Source organism: Amphiura filiformis, chromosome 10 (genome assembly GCF_039555335.1).
Source record: "Amphiura filiformis chromosome 10, Afil_fr2py, whole genome shotgun sequence".
Lineage (NCBI taxonomy): Eukaryota > Metazoa > Echinodermata > Ophiuroidea > Amphilepidida > Amphiuridae > Amphiura > Amphiura filiformis.
The window spans coordinates 57256485-57273495 of NC_092637.1; the positions used below are offsets into that span (position 1 = coordinate 57256485).

The window sequence follows — 17011 nt, forward strand, 5'->3', positions numbered from 1 at the left end:
AATTCAGTTACTACACTTGAATTTCAGTGACTCAAGATAAAGCAGTACGTTATTTATGATAAGAAAAGAGGTACCGCTAGAATGTACCTCATTTCTTAACATATAATGAACCACTTATCTGGAATCACTGAAATGTCAGTGAAGTAACTGGATTCCCTGATCCTATAATATACATAACTTTTGTTACCATTGTGTAGTTATTTTGTGAGAAAAATGCAGTCAGAAAATTTATCAGGGTGTGTAGTACCACCTTAACAATTAATGACTGACGAGAATGATTATCATTATACATACATATTGATAGAACTATATTATTAATTTACAATATCATAACATTAAATCATGATTAAGGGATCCAAAATGAGCGTTTATTGCGTTTCGACAGTATTTTTTGTGGGACATGAGAGCACCTCAGACCTATCGAATTGCATTCTGAATACGAAGCACGTCTTTCTGACATCAAATAATTTTAATTTTTTTAAATCACAATATAATACAAATTTTATGACAAATTATAAAAATTTGATATTTTTCAAATTTTTGATATATAACAGTCCTCGAAGTAAATTATATAAATCTAATGATATATTCTTAACGTGTATGTAGCAGGGAGGAAAAGCCGACGGTCAATTGAAAATTTTGACCTTTCATATTGAAGATATGGATTTTTTCCCAAAAGACCAAATTTTTTTTTGTGTTTTGGGAAAAAAATCCATATCTTCAATACGAAAGGTCAAAATTCTCAATTGATCGTCGGCTTTTCATCCCACCTACATACACTTTAAGTATAAATCATCAGATTTATAAAGTTTACTTCAAGTACTGATAAATATCAAAAATATCAATTTTTAATGATTTGCCATAAAATGTGTATTAAATTGCGAATTTCAAAAATCAAAATTACTTGATATCAGAATGACATTCTTCGTATTCAGAATGCAATTCGATATGTCTGATGTGCTCTAATGTCCCAAAATAAATACTGTCCAAACGTTCATACCCCAGCCCTTAAGTTAATCATGATAATTATGTATTTATTACAGAATGAACCACATCATATTTTCGACGTTTTTGATCCTGGGGAATTACGTATATTTATTTTTTATAACCTAAGACTACATTTATTATATAAATGTAACATTATTCAAATACGGAGAAATAAAGTCAAACTATGTGGTAAATTAAATATGAGAAATGTTTTTAACACAAGTCAACACATACATAAATGACAGCCATCTGACTCATTAGCTCAGTTGGTAGAGCATCGGTCCGGTGATCCGAAGGTCCCAGGTTCAAATCCTGGATGGTCAGTGAAATTTTTTCACTGGCTGTCATTTATGTATGTGTTGACTTGTGTTAAAAACCTTTCTCATATTATTCAAATAATTTTAATAAACATGCAATATATTTATATTAACAGGTAAATTACAAAGTAGTAGGCCCTACCCAGGCCAGAAACCAGCTTTGATTTGAGGGAGGGGCGGGGGGTGGGGTAGTGATTTTTGACAAAGTGGATTTGGGGCAGATATTTAAAATCTGGCACTTTTTCAAAATTTGGACTCTTTCTTAACTGAAAAAACATAACAAACCTCGATTCGCTGGCGACGCTCGCAAATGGCTATTTTTGGCGATTCCACTGGTTACAAGCCTGGTAGTACCACAGTAAAGACAAAACGTTATACGGACAACTTTAAATGTGTCCGTTATATAAAGGGTGTAAAACGTTTTAGTAACATCACAAAAGCATTTTTGAAAACTTGATGCAAACCAATTGATATTATATAATGTTATATTGAAAAAATATTTTGCAAAAATGTTTGCCAACAAATATTTTGCAATAACATTTTGACAGCATTTTCATTTTATTTTGTTGTAGTGTTTTTAAAATGTTTTCATGATCTTTACATATCTATAACCATTGAATAGGCTTCTTTGCAATTTTCATTTTTCGACCTCGTGTTACTTAAACACTCATATCTTTTCTCACTGCAGGAGTGTCGTACGGTAGTGGTTGAGGTGTCAAAAATGCGCAGGACAATCACCCGCATGCGATCATTTAGCAAACATACAAAATTGGTCGCTAGATTTTAAGGGATCTAAAATGAGCGTTTATTGCGTTTCGACAGTATTTTTTGTGGGACATGAGAGCACCTCAGACCTATCGAATTGCATTCTGAATACGAAGCATGTCTTTCTGATATCAAATAATTTTCATTTTTGAAAATCACAATATAATACATATTTTATGACAAATTATAAAAATTTGATATTTTTCAAATTTTTGATATATAACAGTCCTCGAAGTAAATTATATAAATCTAATGATATATTCTTAAAGAGTATGTAGCAGGGAGGAAAAGCCGACGGTCAATTGAAAATTTTGACCTTTCATATTGAAGATACGTATTTTTTTCCCCAAAAGACCTAATTTTTTTTGGTGTTTTGGGAAAAAAATCCACATCTTCAATACGAAAGGTCAAAATTTTCAATTGATCGTCGGCTTTTCATCCCACCTACATACACTTTAAGTATAAATCATCAGATTTATAAAGTTTACTTCAAGTACTGTTAAATATCAAAAATATCAATTTTAATGATTTGCCATAAAATGTGTATTAAATTGCGAATTTCAAAAATCAAAATTATTTGATATCAGAATGACATTCTTCGTATTCAGAATGCAATTCGATATGTCTGCTGTGCTCTAATGTCCCACAATAAATACTGTCCAAACGTTCATACCCCAGCCCTTAATAGTGGGTAAATTTCCTAACCATAAAGAAACTTTTTTTGCATAGTTTACGAATACAATACAGGAACATGCATCATTGTGGGTTTAAATGTCATTATAATGATATTATATGCGAATGCACACTAAAACAACAATTTACAACTATAGTAGATCCATTTTCTATCTATTGATCACAGGGAATCCTTCGTGGAACTGTTTTTTAAACATTAATTATCACACTCGCGTGTTCAGTAGCAGCAAGAACGGCGATGTCGACTCTGGAGACGAAAATTTGACTGCCAAAAGCAACCGCTGGCGGCGCATCGTATTGTGAAACGTGAGAGGACCAATCTATTGTAAAATTTTGTGGAGGGTGTCCGCCTTTTGGTCTTTTTCGTTAACACTTATTTTATAGAGGCATACGCTTAACGGTATACGTGCTATTTACATCTCATGAATAATCACACCAGAAAAGGTAGTACGATCAGAATTATGAAACTGTCCATTTGGGGTAGTACTCTTCAACCAGACTTTATCACCACTAGCCAGTTGCAATACCGCCGAATTGCTCCTCGCTATGAAGTAGTCAGTGCCATGTATGTAAACATACACCCCATTAATATTGTCCTGATTTTTCATCAGAAAAACCTCGAGAGTCTCATCATAAGCGTATATACTGTACGTGAATCGGTAAATGCCAGGGATGGTACACGTGAATATACCCGATGGTCCATCAAAATCATCTCCAACATTGGTGTGAATGCTAATAAAAGGCAAAGCTTCACCTGCATTATGAGTAAGGGATGCACCTAGAACAGCCGAAAATGCTGATATATTATGAATATGAATCGACCCATTTTCACCTCTCTCACCACGTGGTCCGATGTCTCCTGGGTCCCCTTTGGCCCCTACTTTCCCAGTGGGCCCACGGCAGCAGGTATTACATCCAATTCGTTGACAACCGCCTCGTTGAAAGCGAAGAACGGCAAGAAGAAGCAACAGAAACTCCACACCTGAAGAAGAAAAAACAAACAAAAAAAACAACTATAAAACACATATATTAAAAGGGCATTTCGTCATCATCTCCCCACTTTTCTCAATTTAAAAATCCATTAAAAGGAATGGGGCGCCCAATGTGAGCTTGGTCGTGATGTGGTGAATTCCATGGTGCTTAGATTTAGTATTAGAATTATTTTTTTTCTATGGTAGAGGGGAAGATGATTAAATGCAAAAGATATGTGTTTGAGTGGCGGAGGTGTATGACAGGACCGTTTTGGATTGAATTAAATCGATTTGTATTGAAATGAATGGTAGCCAGTAGCCCCCCCCCCCCAATTTGCCAACGTATATAAAAGTCAAAAATTTGGGAAAGAAACTCCACTTTTCACAGAACTGCCCCCCCTGGAAAGAAAGTCCATTTTCAAAATCAGCAATTGTATTTATTGTAGTTAGGATATTGCATTGGCTATTGAATATTGTTGAATTTCGTTAAGCAAGGGTAAGACTGTTATGATTAATAGTATACAGGGTGTCCCAGAAAAAAATTACCGAGTGAATAAAATTGAACGTAAGTCGAGAAATAGACATCAAAATAAAAAAATGCAAAATGTAGCGCATAGCCTATTTTGTTGTGCATGACATACGAAACTTTTATTTGATTCGGTTGACTGGTTTCGAAGAAATGAACGATTGCCTAATGCGTGCATCAATGCAGTTCATTCCAAGTTTGATCAACAGGCGCTTTTTTCATATTTGCTCATCGCTTCCCAAAGTTTGTGTATCTCATTAAATTTAGTCCACATTATCTATTAAAATCCGACGGTGTTATGTCATTCATGCTTTCACTGAAGATGAATTACAGTTTGTCCGAGAAAGCTTTGATTTCTACAATTGGAAGCTCTCCAACTTTAATTCTTTAGGCTGTGCAAATATACTTTACAAAGAACATTTGAGCCACGAATGACAATGATCAAGTGCTTACAGCTGTACGTGTGATTGTTGATACCACGCAACATTAATGTTGAAGTTTTAAAAGATTTAAACTTTGCAATACAATTTCTTGGAAATATTCCGAAAACATTAATGTGTGTGAGAAGTTTTAAAGCCAGCTGGAATTCTTTATGTAGTATTCTTCATGCAACATTTATATCAACATTAACGAAAAAAGATATTTACAAATACAGAGCATCATCTCACATGCAAGCTTTCATTTTCAATATCGTGCAGGTTTTCAAATTTGAACAAAACCTAATTAAATGTTTTGCAAGAAACAGGTTGTTTAAAAAGAACGAAAAGGATTTCAAATATGAAGCCCATTGACAGTTTTTAAACTACTCGTGCGCATTGTGTTGAATGATCGTTCTTTCAAACTTGGAATGAAGTGAATTGACACATGCGTTATGTAATCGCTCATTTCTTCGCGATCAGTCAACCGATTCCAGTAAAATTGGCGTATAAGATGCAGAATAAGATGGGATACACGCTGATGTTTAGATTTGTGGATTCTGATGTCTATTTTTCGACTTACGTCCAAATTTATTTGCCCGGTAATTTTTTCTGGGACACCCTGTAGAAGAAAAGAATCATTATTTTGCTTTTACAAAGTACCATTCATTTCATTCATTCATGTCTGTTTAATTAGCTTAGATTCTTGTATTTTTAAGATATTTGAAAGAAGAAAAATATGTGGTCAAAGTAAGTGTTAGCACAGCCTTAGACCCAACGTTATTTTACACTTTTCAAATTCCAACGTTAAATTTAAAACCCCATTTCTTTTCAATTTTGCCTCATTTTAGGCAGTTACTTGGGTCCACAAAAAGGGTTCGCGACCTTTTCACAAATCGAGTGGGACAGTCCATTCTCAACTTAGGGCATAGACCCTATCGAATTTACAAAAACAAAAAAACAAAAAAAACTGTCCACCAATCTGTCCTGCATTTCAATTGTTACCGTTCCGGTTATTGGATAGGGTCTATTCGCTGTCGTAGTGCACGTTAGTAACCATTGGTTACTGCTCCAAGCCTGGTCTCAACACCTGAGACAAATTTAATTCCAAACAGTTTGCTTGATAAAACAAACAGCGTAATATTTATGTTTTGTAAATGAAAGTTTTGTTTAAAATATTGCCCAATTGCGTGTACGATTGTTGATTTTTTTTAAACCAAATGTTGGGCAAAGTTGTTTTGAGGAGAAGCAAATTTCAATACATTGGTCCGATGATCACGGTGATGATGAAATCAAATAATTAATCACTCACATGATTAAAGATCCTCATCGTCCTTAACATGACAAGTGTCATAGGAGCGCTCAGAGGCCTGGGAATTTCTTTGCTATATTGAAGTTCTGGCAACACTGTAGCCAGGCCGGTTTTTCACAATCTTCCTACGGCACCCAGGGTTATCGATCCACAATGCTAGTACTAGCCTCAGATTTCACGTGTTGATTTTGAAAATTTTTCAGCCGGCAGTAAAAAGGGTGAAATCAAAACGGAAATTCTGACAAAACAATGATATATCGCTCATGGTGATGTGCTTTGGAAAGTTGGGAAAAATCCTTCATTAGCGAACTATATTACATTGAACATGTTGAAAAGCTAAAAGGTTGATCCAAAAAAAGGCAGAGTTGAAGCCTATCAAAATCGAAAAAATCGAAAGTCACTAAATTTGAATTTCACGCCTAAGTTTAACACTGGGATTTGAAATAAAAAATACATTATCAAGCAATAAGTCTTTTCCTGACATTTACTGAAACAAATTATTGATTACATGATTATATATTTGGTAATGTAGGCTTAAAGTATTTCAGATATTGCTTTTGTTTTACGTGTTCGGATACTTTTTGCGCGCAATATATTAGTATTCACTGTAACTTTCATCTCAAAAAGGAGTTTACATACCGGTCTTGATGTCCATTGTGGATAAATCGGTAAACTCTCCGGCTGTGTCTTCAAGTCTTGTCTTATCTTGTCTTGACGAATCCTCTGAATACTCCCTTCAGGAGTCAGGCGAGAGGATGAATAGGGTGATTTGGGGGTTCCTTAGCCGTTCGATGTACTTATCTATAATACGGTTGTCTTAAATTATTCCAGATAAGAATCTCATATGTCATCAACATCAACTCTTACTTGTCCGCTATCTCTCTCAATCTACCGCAACAACTAGCCTACTGTATAATTGTTAATACGTTGTGAGGTTGCTTAGTCCTTTCGATGTATTTTGTTACATACGGTTGTGTTAAATTGTCCAGAATCTCGTATGTCATCGACATCAACGCTTACCTTTCCGCTATCTATCTCAGCCTACTGCAACAGCTAGTATGGTGGTGATTAGTAAGATGGTGTGCAAGCTTGATGTAGCTGATAATTCAAACTTAGTGCAAAGTCACAAATCTTTACAGGATATACGGCCTTATGTTGTCACCAAGAACCCGCTGGTAGTCTGTGGTTGGGTGTGTCAAACGTGGGCTTTTATCATCCGCAAAATACCACCATTAGGCTTTTGTTACTACGCCTGAAAAGTAGGCCACTTGTTTGTCACAATTGCCCTGTTTGCTATAATAAATTAAGCATGGTAAGTTTGAAGGCGTATTATTATGCACGCCTTCAGCAAAAGAAAAAAAACAGAGCATCATTCACATCTCAATATCAATCCGCAATTAACGAGGCCTGCCAATATACATCCCTCGCGTTGCCATGGAGTTTCCCATTTGTTCTCCCTTCCCTTTAAATTATATTCTTCATTATTATGGCTTCATATATATATTATTATGGCTTCATATATAGGTATATCGCAATTGTAAGCATCCACGCTTAACGCTTCGTTTAGGTCTTAAGTGCGCTCTAAAATGAATATGAATGAATATCTTTGACACAAGATGACAGTTTAAACAGGGCACATGCTGCATCACCAGGAATTTTGGGATCGAAAACAAAGTACAATTGAGCATCATCAACGTATTATGTGATACATTATACCGTAATGCCGAATGATGGTAGCGACATATTGGGAATAATCAGTAAATGCCCTAGGACAAGTAATTGATCCTTGTGGGACACCATAACACAGTCCAAACACATCCAACATCGACCACTTACATATTAACTCGAAATTTACGATATACGAACTCAACCATTGAAGAGTTGTGCCTTTGATATCAAAGTAATGTTAAAACATACTGTATAATACAGAATGTCATGATCAATGGTATCAAAGGCAGCAGACAAAGCTAACAGAATCAAGAGGCCATCAGCTTGATTATCATCAAGGGCACGTGCGATGTCATGTTTTACTTTGAGCAGTGCAGTAGGACCAGCAATGTCTGCCACTAAGGTTTAGGAATATGTGAAAGTGGATTCATCTATAAGTTTGCTAGGCAGCCATTCAATGATGCCAAAACCATGTTGCGTTACGTAATTAAAACACCCAGTCAGATGTATATATTTAACACTTGCCAAATACAGGTCCCCCAATTTCGAAAACTGGACGTTGAATGTATACTCATATGAATATTGATTAGCAACATTTTTCAATATGTCAGCGCTCTAATCAGACACAATAGAACAACATTAACCATGCAGTGCGTTGATTGAAGACATTCACAGGTGATGAGTGCAACCTGCTTGTAGTGCATGGCGATCTATTCAAAAATTATATTAATCTATTATTCTGGTAGTTTATCTGATTATTACGGCATATTCGTCTGGTTTCGTATCATTACTCAACTTTGAACATATTAATGAATCTATTGTAAAATAGATTCTGTTGTATCATAGTGCAGTTTCGTCCACGGTAAATTCACCGTGACCTTTCCAGCCATAAACCCGCTTTAGTGAAATTAAACTGAGATATGCAGTACTAAACCATTATAGTAATCGATTGTCCAATGCAAATTTTTTACCACATGATAATATTAATCCAATAAGCGCTCGAATTGTCCGTTATGGTCGACTAATCTTTGTAGCGTTGGGATGTTGATGACGCCCACTTGCTCACAACCCTTGACGAAATTTGGATGGTGTTTATTTTTACTAATGGAAAAGAGAGAAAGAAAACCGGCAGGTTACTACAAAAACCTAATAAAATCATCCATAGATATTAGAAAGCAGCGTATAAAGGAAAGAACTTGGAGCAAGGAAGATGTATTCGATGTGAAGGTAAGTTTATTTCATATTATATTTTACGTTTTGCAAAAATAAATTTGAGCATGCAACCTCAATATTCCGTGAGTGGCAATGGCTCTACCGTTGTTTATCATACACTACGAAAGTTACTGTATATCAGCTACGATCGTTGGAATACGGACTATTCTAAAGAAAGAAATAAATAGGGATGTTGCTTGTAATTTTAATTAAAAAAAACCCACTGCACTATAAGCAGGTTGAACTCATCACCTGTGGATGTCTGCAATCGTAGATTGAACACAATAGAGGCCCAGTACGGGTCAATTACCTATGTGAGTGCCCCTGTGTTGTGTGCATAGGCCTACATGTAGTTAACAATAACTGCATGATGTAGTAATAGTAATAGTATACCGTGTGCACGCGCTTTATTCCGTAAACAATAAGTATAATAAATAGACGTATTTCTAGCACAACCACTTGTATAGCATAGTGTGTAGTGCCTGGACTATGGATCGATAGGTTGCTGGTTCGAACCCCGGTGGATACTTGGCAGAATTTTAAATCTAACTTGTTTCGTTTCTTTTAAAGTATTCATTTATGTTTGAAATTTTTACTATATATGATTATTTTTGGGAGAATAACAATGAAAATAAAAATGGCAAATGATGCATCAAAGTATTGTGAACTCATTGAAGAAAAAGAGCCTTTTTTAAAAGGCTAACACTTAAAAGTGTACGGTATGTAATAATTCTTGAATGTGTATTATGTTTTATGGGAACTGCTGGTCTTAATTTCATCATATCATACGAATTAAATTCGTTGAAACATAAGAAATGTTGTCTTTCCTGTGCTTTTTTTGTGTGTTTTAATACGAAAATCCCATTGAAAATATTTTAACTCGATCCCCTATGCCGAGACAAAACACGCTTTCCAGTTGATAAAACCCTGCTACACCTGCCTTCATAATGGTAAATTCCTAACTTGATACCGCTTCTTCCAATCGATAATGACGCTATTGACATGTGCGGGCTTATCTCCACTAGACGTTCGCTTTTCGTATCTCTTTCCTTGTTGGAAAGGTATAACGTTGAGGAGATAGGAACATGTACCGTCATCCGGGACCTACTCTGCCATGTTTGGCTGAGTAACGGTACATGAACACGGTCTTTTGTGCCTATGTAAATTAGTCATTGTGTAAAGCTGTGTTTATACCCATGGATTGCTCATCATCAGACTGAATCCTTGTCTTTAACTGAACAAGTTATGGGATTCTAGAGAACGTTGACCGACAGAGGGTGTCAATAATAGCCTACGTGTCGCTTTTGAAAAACAGCAAATCATGCGCATGCTCAGCAGGCAAATATGACGGCGATTTAGTACACTGATCATGCGTGCGATTCAGGTTTCTGCAAAAGCGATTAAAGTATAAATGCATCTTTAGAAATGACCGGCGATTGTGTGTTCTCAAGTGGGTTTTATCATTTTAATTAGTGACCTGACACACATTTGTATTGGTTCGATCAAGCATTGAAATGATTTCATTTTTTGTACTGGATCGTTCAAGTATGTCCAACAAATTTTTCAATGTAAGTGCCTCTGGCCCTAGTGGAAGTAAAAACGGATACTATGGCCAGAGTTCTAGGGCTAATCTCCACTGACTTGAGTTTTGGGATATTTTTTCACTGAACGGCAGCTGTTTGCTATCATTTACTCATCAAGGCGTTCCACCGTTATTATAAGGACTATGCTAATAATTTAAAGATTGACATGTAGAAAATAAACCATACTTGATTGACATAGAGTACTAAATTTGTACCTATTACGGTTTGGTGGCACTCCTCTTACAAACTCGACCAAGTCAGGGCGGCCCGGTGAAGCAAAATGTGCACTGGATTAACACGGGAGTTTGGATAAGATGGTAGATTTCCTTTTTCATACAAATGCATGTTCCCCCGTTATTAAAGCTTGTACCGGGTTACAAATTCAGTTATATTAAAAAGACTAAGTAATTGAAACATAGCAAAAGTACTAAAATCATAGCTTTTATACTTTTTGATATATGACGCTAACTAGTTGATCTAATCATGGAAGTAATACACATGGAAGCTGGTCAAATACTACATCAAAGTGAGTATCATACTTGCCGCGATACTGAACAAAAGCAGTACAGTTGAAAGTGGAACAATTGAGTCATCGCATGGTCAACGTGTACCATGTCTAAAATCAAAGTTCCCGCTTAAAAATCAATAGCATTACGAGGTCGTGTACTAAGTCCTGACAATGGGCTGTGTTATATTACCGCAGTACATGACTAGTTTTATGAACACAAACAGATTTTATAAAATCCCTACGTAATGGTCAGAATGCTATCAGTTTAATTTATACAATTTTATTAAAATTATGTAATTATGTGAAAACCTACCGATTAAATGTATATATATATATATATATATATATGCTAGACGTTTAGATAGCAGTTTTAAAACAGAAAATGAAATGAAATACAATTTATTTTACGCAAAATGTAAAGATAATACCCGACTCTGGAACATTCTGGTCAACAGCAATTTCGGGCAGCCCCAGGCACACAAATAGATGCGGATTCATTTTATAATGTAAAGCATGTGCCAAGTGCGCATATCAATTATTACCGCTAATTAGCGGTTTAGACGTAAATGCATGATTTCCAATATTTTGAAGTTTAAGAAAATCTGTAAGTATAGGGTAGAAATCGATATTTTGAATGGATTTCTGTAATTATGGATTACAAATCTAACATCCCTGTCACTTTTTTCCGAATAAAAACAACATACTTGAAACATAATCAAGAAAAACGCGATTTTTGCTCAAAATAATAAACCTGTAAATAAACGAACTGGCAATACAGGCGGCAAGTCTGATCCACATCAAAGACACGCTGACTACATTGTTATCACAATAGCTTGATACGTACCCTCTATAGAATGTTACGTAAATAATTCAATAGGTGTTGGATCGACCAGCTTCCATGTCTCTTACTTCCATGATCTAATATAGCTACAACACAGCGCTACCAGTAGGGTTCAACTACCTATGTGAGTGCCCCTGTGTTGTGTGCATACATGTAGTTAACAATAACTGCATGATGACTTTTTCTTACACTGGGGTCGAGGGGCATGCTGATTATGTCGACGATAGGATGGTGAACTCACACCGCCATAATTATCTGACGACTTTCACTGACACTGTGTGGAATAACGTTTTTAATGCATGTGTGGATAGTGGTGGCGTGCGAGCTAGTTTTCTAAGAGGCAAGTACATGTATCATAGAGAAACAACGTTTTTAATGCATGCATGGATAGTGGTGGCGTTCGAGCTAGTATTCCAAGAGGAAAGTATTACAGAACAAGAAATGTCTTTAAAAAAAGACAATGCCTCCAAGATACCAGTGGACACCTTTTGTTATTAGTTAAGGAGATACTTATAATGCTAGCTTTAATCTTTTTAAGGTACCGCTATTGGATATAGATTTTGTCTGATTAAAATATGTGAGTCCATTTTCTCCTAATACAAGACTGAAACTTTTATTTTAATCGGATATTCGGTTACCAAAATATGGCCTGTCAAAATGGAGCGAAACCAAGTCGTTGGCAACAACTTTCTTTTATTTTTGTTATGCAATGTTGTCAGGTAGGCCTTATTTTCTAATTATATATGCAAGAATTATGCAAAGTAAAATTTTCAGATAGGCTACAAAATAAGATATAAAACCCATGGATGCATTTAGCAAATTTGAACACCACTGCAACAGTCCGACACACCGCTAGTCCGAATCTAAAAACACTTTAACAGTCCGACACACCCCTAGTCCGAAATACACTGCGCTAGTCCGAGTCTGGAAAACACTTCGTCAGTCCGAAACTGCAGAAAACCAAAGCGGTAGTCCGAATCTGAAAATCACAGCGCTGGTCCGAATCTGAATTACGGCGCTAGTCCGAATATCGGACTAGCGCAGTGTTTCCTAAATTCCGATTCGGAATAGCGCCATGTTTTGCAAATTCGGACTAGCGCAGTGGTTTTCAGTTTCGGACTAGCAGAGTGTTTTTTTTTTTTTGACTAGCGCTGTGTCGGAGGAGTGTTTTCCAGATACTGCCAACTGCCAAGGGCTAGTAAAGGACTAGCCCCGGGCATAGCCCTAGACTAGTCATGCTAGCATCATGCACTCAGTCATGTACTACACATAACTGTGCGACATACAATGTAGATTTGACACGGGTTCTGTTTTGTATTTTAATTGAGGTCGAACTTACCATTTAAATGTTGATATCAAGATGAACAGAAATAAATAATCCATTCTACTTTCTAGTCATAAACCGGCACGGATCTCACTGTTTAGTGTCATGTATGGTCACTGATGGTATATGGTCATGAGTTTGCAATATTGAAATTGTTATTGAAATCAGTTTGCTAGCCCCGGGCCTAGCCCTAGACTAGTCATATGCTAGCATCATGCACTCAGTCATGCACAACACATAATCGTGCGACATACAATGTAGATTTGACATTGAGGTCAAACTCATGAACTTACCATTTAAATGTTGATATCAAGATGAACAGAAATAAATAATCCATTCTACTTTCTAGTCATAAACCGGCACGGAACTCACTGTTTAGTGTAATGTATGGTCACTGTCACTGATGGTCATGAGTTTGCAATATTGAAATTGTTATTGAAATCAGTTTCTTCCAAGTTCAAGATAAAAGTAACATGATTGTATTGAAATGTAAGTTATAAACATTCTTCCTGCTGTCCAGCGGGTATGAACTATTATTATGATGCAGACACGATGATTGCGGCCTAGTCGAGCCTAGCATGCTAGCCTGCATGTCAGTCGGTCTGCTGACTCGCCGCAAAAATACCTCCAATTTTGCACAAAACAATCCATGATGTCAAATTATCACATCCAAAGTGTCGCCATGAACGTCAGCTTCAACTTCTCCAGCCAAAGTTTTTCCATTGATAATCAGGTTTCATGTAATCATGAAATTAAACCTTGTTTAATGTGTATTCCCATTGCCACACACAGCATAACGGTTGTCCGACTTTATTTCTACGATATTGCTGATGTGACGAGGCTACAATCCATAATTAAATACCGAATTAAAAAAAATACTAGTTTGCGTCTGACGTCAGGACAAAGGCGCGCTGTGATTGGTTGCTGACCTGCGCAGTATGGCATTTTTGGTCTGGTTGACAGGACGGCATACGCAAGCTAGTCTTTTTAATTCGGTCTTCAATTATACAATATATGAGTTTAAAAAAATTCTAATGCATAATTCATGAGCTTGATAGACCCGCACCATTGGCGCCACGTGCTAGGTGTTTCTAGAATCCCTATAGAATAAGATTAATTTTAATGCTAATTTATTGCACATGCTGAGGAAGCGTGATTACCTTTTTGAACATTCGGAAATGGCGATAGGCGAATTTATGTATGGCGCAAAGAGGTGGGGGATATTTATTGGGCTCTCGATATTGGGCGGAAATTAGAGTACTTGTCAGAATATAAATTTGTACAATCGGCCTACAGGCCGCGCAATGTGCGGCATTTTAGGTGTAAATTTCAAAGCATACTACCTCCTGCGGAGGCAGAAAAATAAATAATGTTGTTAAAGGGTGGGTAACCCTATTGGTTTTGGATATGGATTGTCTTTAAAATTACATAATAATATCAAATATCGCCCCCTTTATGCTGCTTTGTGAAAAAACGAGAGCATTTTCAGCGTAAATGTGAATAAATAGCCAAATTTGCAATCCAATACCTTGGTATACGTGAATTGCATTCTGGGCAGGCAAGCAACAACAACAATTCCCGTTCGTATGACGAATGCTGACATGCTGTACAATGCCCGGCCCGTATTGAACGGAAAATATTTGTTGTTTTTTTTCGTACCGTTTCAGAAAAAAAGGAAACAAAATATATTTCCCCTTGCAATATGTACATTTCAAATGAATATAAAAAGTTTGGGTTAAAAATGGAGAGGAAAAAAATCTTCCAATACCAGATTTTGAACCGGGTACCTCTCGGGTAACTCACAATGCCCTAACCGATTGAGCAATTGGGCCCACAACGTCCATCGTGGATACGGCGTACCGTCTCCTCAGCAGTTAGTGTGGTTCGCTTTTTTCACAGAATGTGTATGACGCGAAACCAAAGTTGCTGTTGAGGAGACTGATGATTCGCAATTAATTCCCTACCCAGAAATCCGAAGTTATTTTTATTATTTACAAACTGGTAGCCTGTAAAAACCGCTGTATTTCATGATTTCTCCGGAAATACATCGACTTGGAGCGTCAAATTTCAGGATAGTAATGAGAAAAATAGTATCTATCATGTGATACCAAAACCTCATCAACAATGAAAAATATCGGGGGGATGATGCTGTCAATCGGGTCACGGACCTTTAATACATGCATAGATAGTGCCGGGAGATAGTGGTGGCGTACTAGTATTCTAACAGGCAAGTATCGCAGAGAAACATCGTTTTTAATGCATATATACAATATTTAATTATGAATACTAGTGGCATACGAGCTAGTATCCCAAGGGGCAAATATCACAGAAAAACAACGTTTTCAATATATAATAGTGGTGGCGTACGAACTAGTATTCCAAGAGGCACGTTTCACAGAAAAACATCGTTTTTAATGCATGCATGGATAGTGGTGGCTAGCTCGAGATACTCTAGATAAAATACAGGTTTACATTTACTATCTTACATTATCTTGCTGTATTTCAGCTAGATCGCCATAGGTAGAGAACCCGGGTTTTTTTTGGAGAACAATGCTGTCAAGACGAAGAAGAAACCCGCCCGGAACACGCCCTACTCATTATTTCATTGTAATTATTGCAATTTGCCATAACACATTACGTAATCAACACAAAGCTTTTGTGAGGACATAGTGAGTGGATTTTTAGTTGTCAATCATGCATTGCCGCAACGTTTTAGTATTTTACTGCATGGCATTCCGCAAGCACCATTACAAATTATGCCATATTTTTCCAAAGATCATCTCATATGAAGTAAACTGAATGCGATCTGTACTTTTGTAACATTCCGATCGCTTTTGATCACATATTATCGACGAATTTGCATGAAAACACGTGAGGTCATGTTGTGTAAACATAATTAGCATGGGCACAAATAAAATCATGATTCATGATGCAATACAATGTAATTTGAATGCGCAGCAGATCTATAGAAATAAGGCTGCCCGATTTTAGATTAGACTACAACTGGTGGTGGTGTACGAGCTAGTATTCCAAGAGGCACATATCACAGAAAAACATCGTTTTTAATGCACGTATGGATAGTGGTGGCGTACAAGCTAGTATTCCAAGACGTACTTTTTTGTTGCGAGTTGGTGATCCTTTTTTTACTCCAGCCCCTCACCCTGGAAGTCAAATCAGCGATTATTGGCCAGGGTTGCCAAAAGATTTCAGGCCGAATCGCGGGTCAAATAATCAAAAAGTCGCCCAATTTTTCTCTTTACCATTGGTTTCTATGGGCAGGAAACTATCAGAAGTCGCGGGAGCCAATGTTGAAAAGTCGCCCAAATCTTTTCTTAACCATAGGTTTCTACGGGACCGGAAATTGTCAAAAGTCGCGGGAAAAATCGTCAAAAGTCCCCCAATTGGGCTACCAAATCGTGGGTTTTCGAGATATGACGGAAAGAATAGGATGGCGCTGCACGAAGTCAGAAAAGTCTTTTGAATTTGCCGGGTTTTACACAGATTGAAGACTGCCCTCGTTTTCTGTACGCCAAACTTCGAAAAGGCTAATGCATGTATTAATTTTTAGCATTGCAATAGTGCCACTGCTTAGATTTCTGTATGTAGATAAACGTATATTTCGGTATAGTAGTAGCAGTCCCACGACACACTGTACACAATGCCTACACTTAGGCACAAAATGGCCGCTCAGCAGATCGTACATTGGTCTGAGAAGAGATTATATAGATTGCCTGGCAGTATTCGCATGCATCATTACAATTTCCATTTTTTTTTCTATTTTATTCTGGGCCCGTACATGGTTTCAGTGTATTGGTTGTATGCAGTTCGCACAATCATATCGATATACCAACCCCTTGCCCATGTTGATAAACAATTAAGTCAACTCAT

The 17011-nt window shown here is 36.7% G+C and overlaps 1 protein-coding gene and 1 long non-coding RNA gene across 2 annotated transcripts; one reads left to right on the plus strand and one right to left on the minus strand.

Moving 5' to 3' along the window:
* Nucleotides 1–2767: 2767 nt before the first annotated feature.
* On the minus strand, nucleotides 2768–6987 carry LOC140162323 (complement C1q tumor necrosis factor-related protein 3-like). The gene is made up of 2 exons (XM_072185556.1): nucleotides 6627–6987; nucleotides 2768–3744 (listed from the first exon to the last, which is right to left on the minus strand). Exons 1-2 carry the CDS (start codon nucleotides 6640–6642, stop codon nucleotides 3176–3178), a joined length of 585 nt encoding a protein of 194 aa, XP_072041657.1. The 5' UTR covers nucleotides 6643–6987; the 3' UTR covers nucleotides 2768–3175.
* A 6034-nt stretch (nucleotides 6988–13021) lies between these two features.
* LOC140163059 (uncharacterized) lies at nucleotides 13022–13464 on the plus strand. Its single transcript, XR_011860398.1, has 2 exons — nucleotides 13022–13127; nucleotides 13398–13464. It is a non-coding gene; the product is annotated as an uncharacterized lncRNA (long non-coding RNA).
* The last annotated feature ends 3547 nt before the right edge of the window (nucleotides 13465–17011 follow it).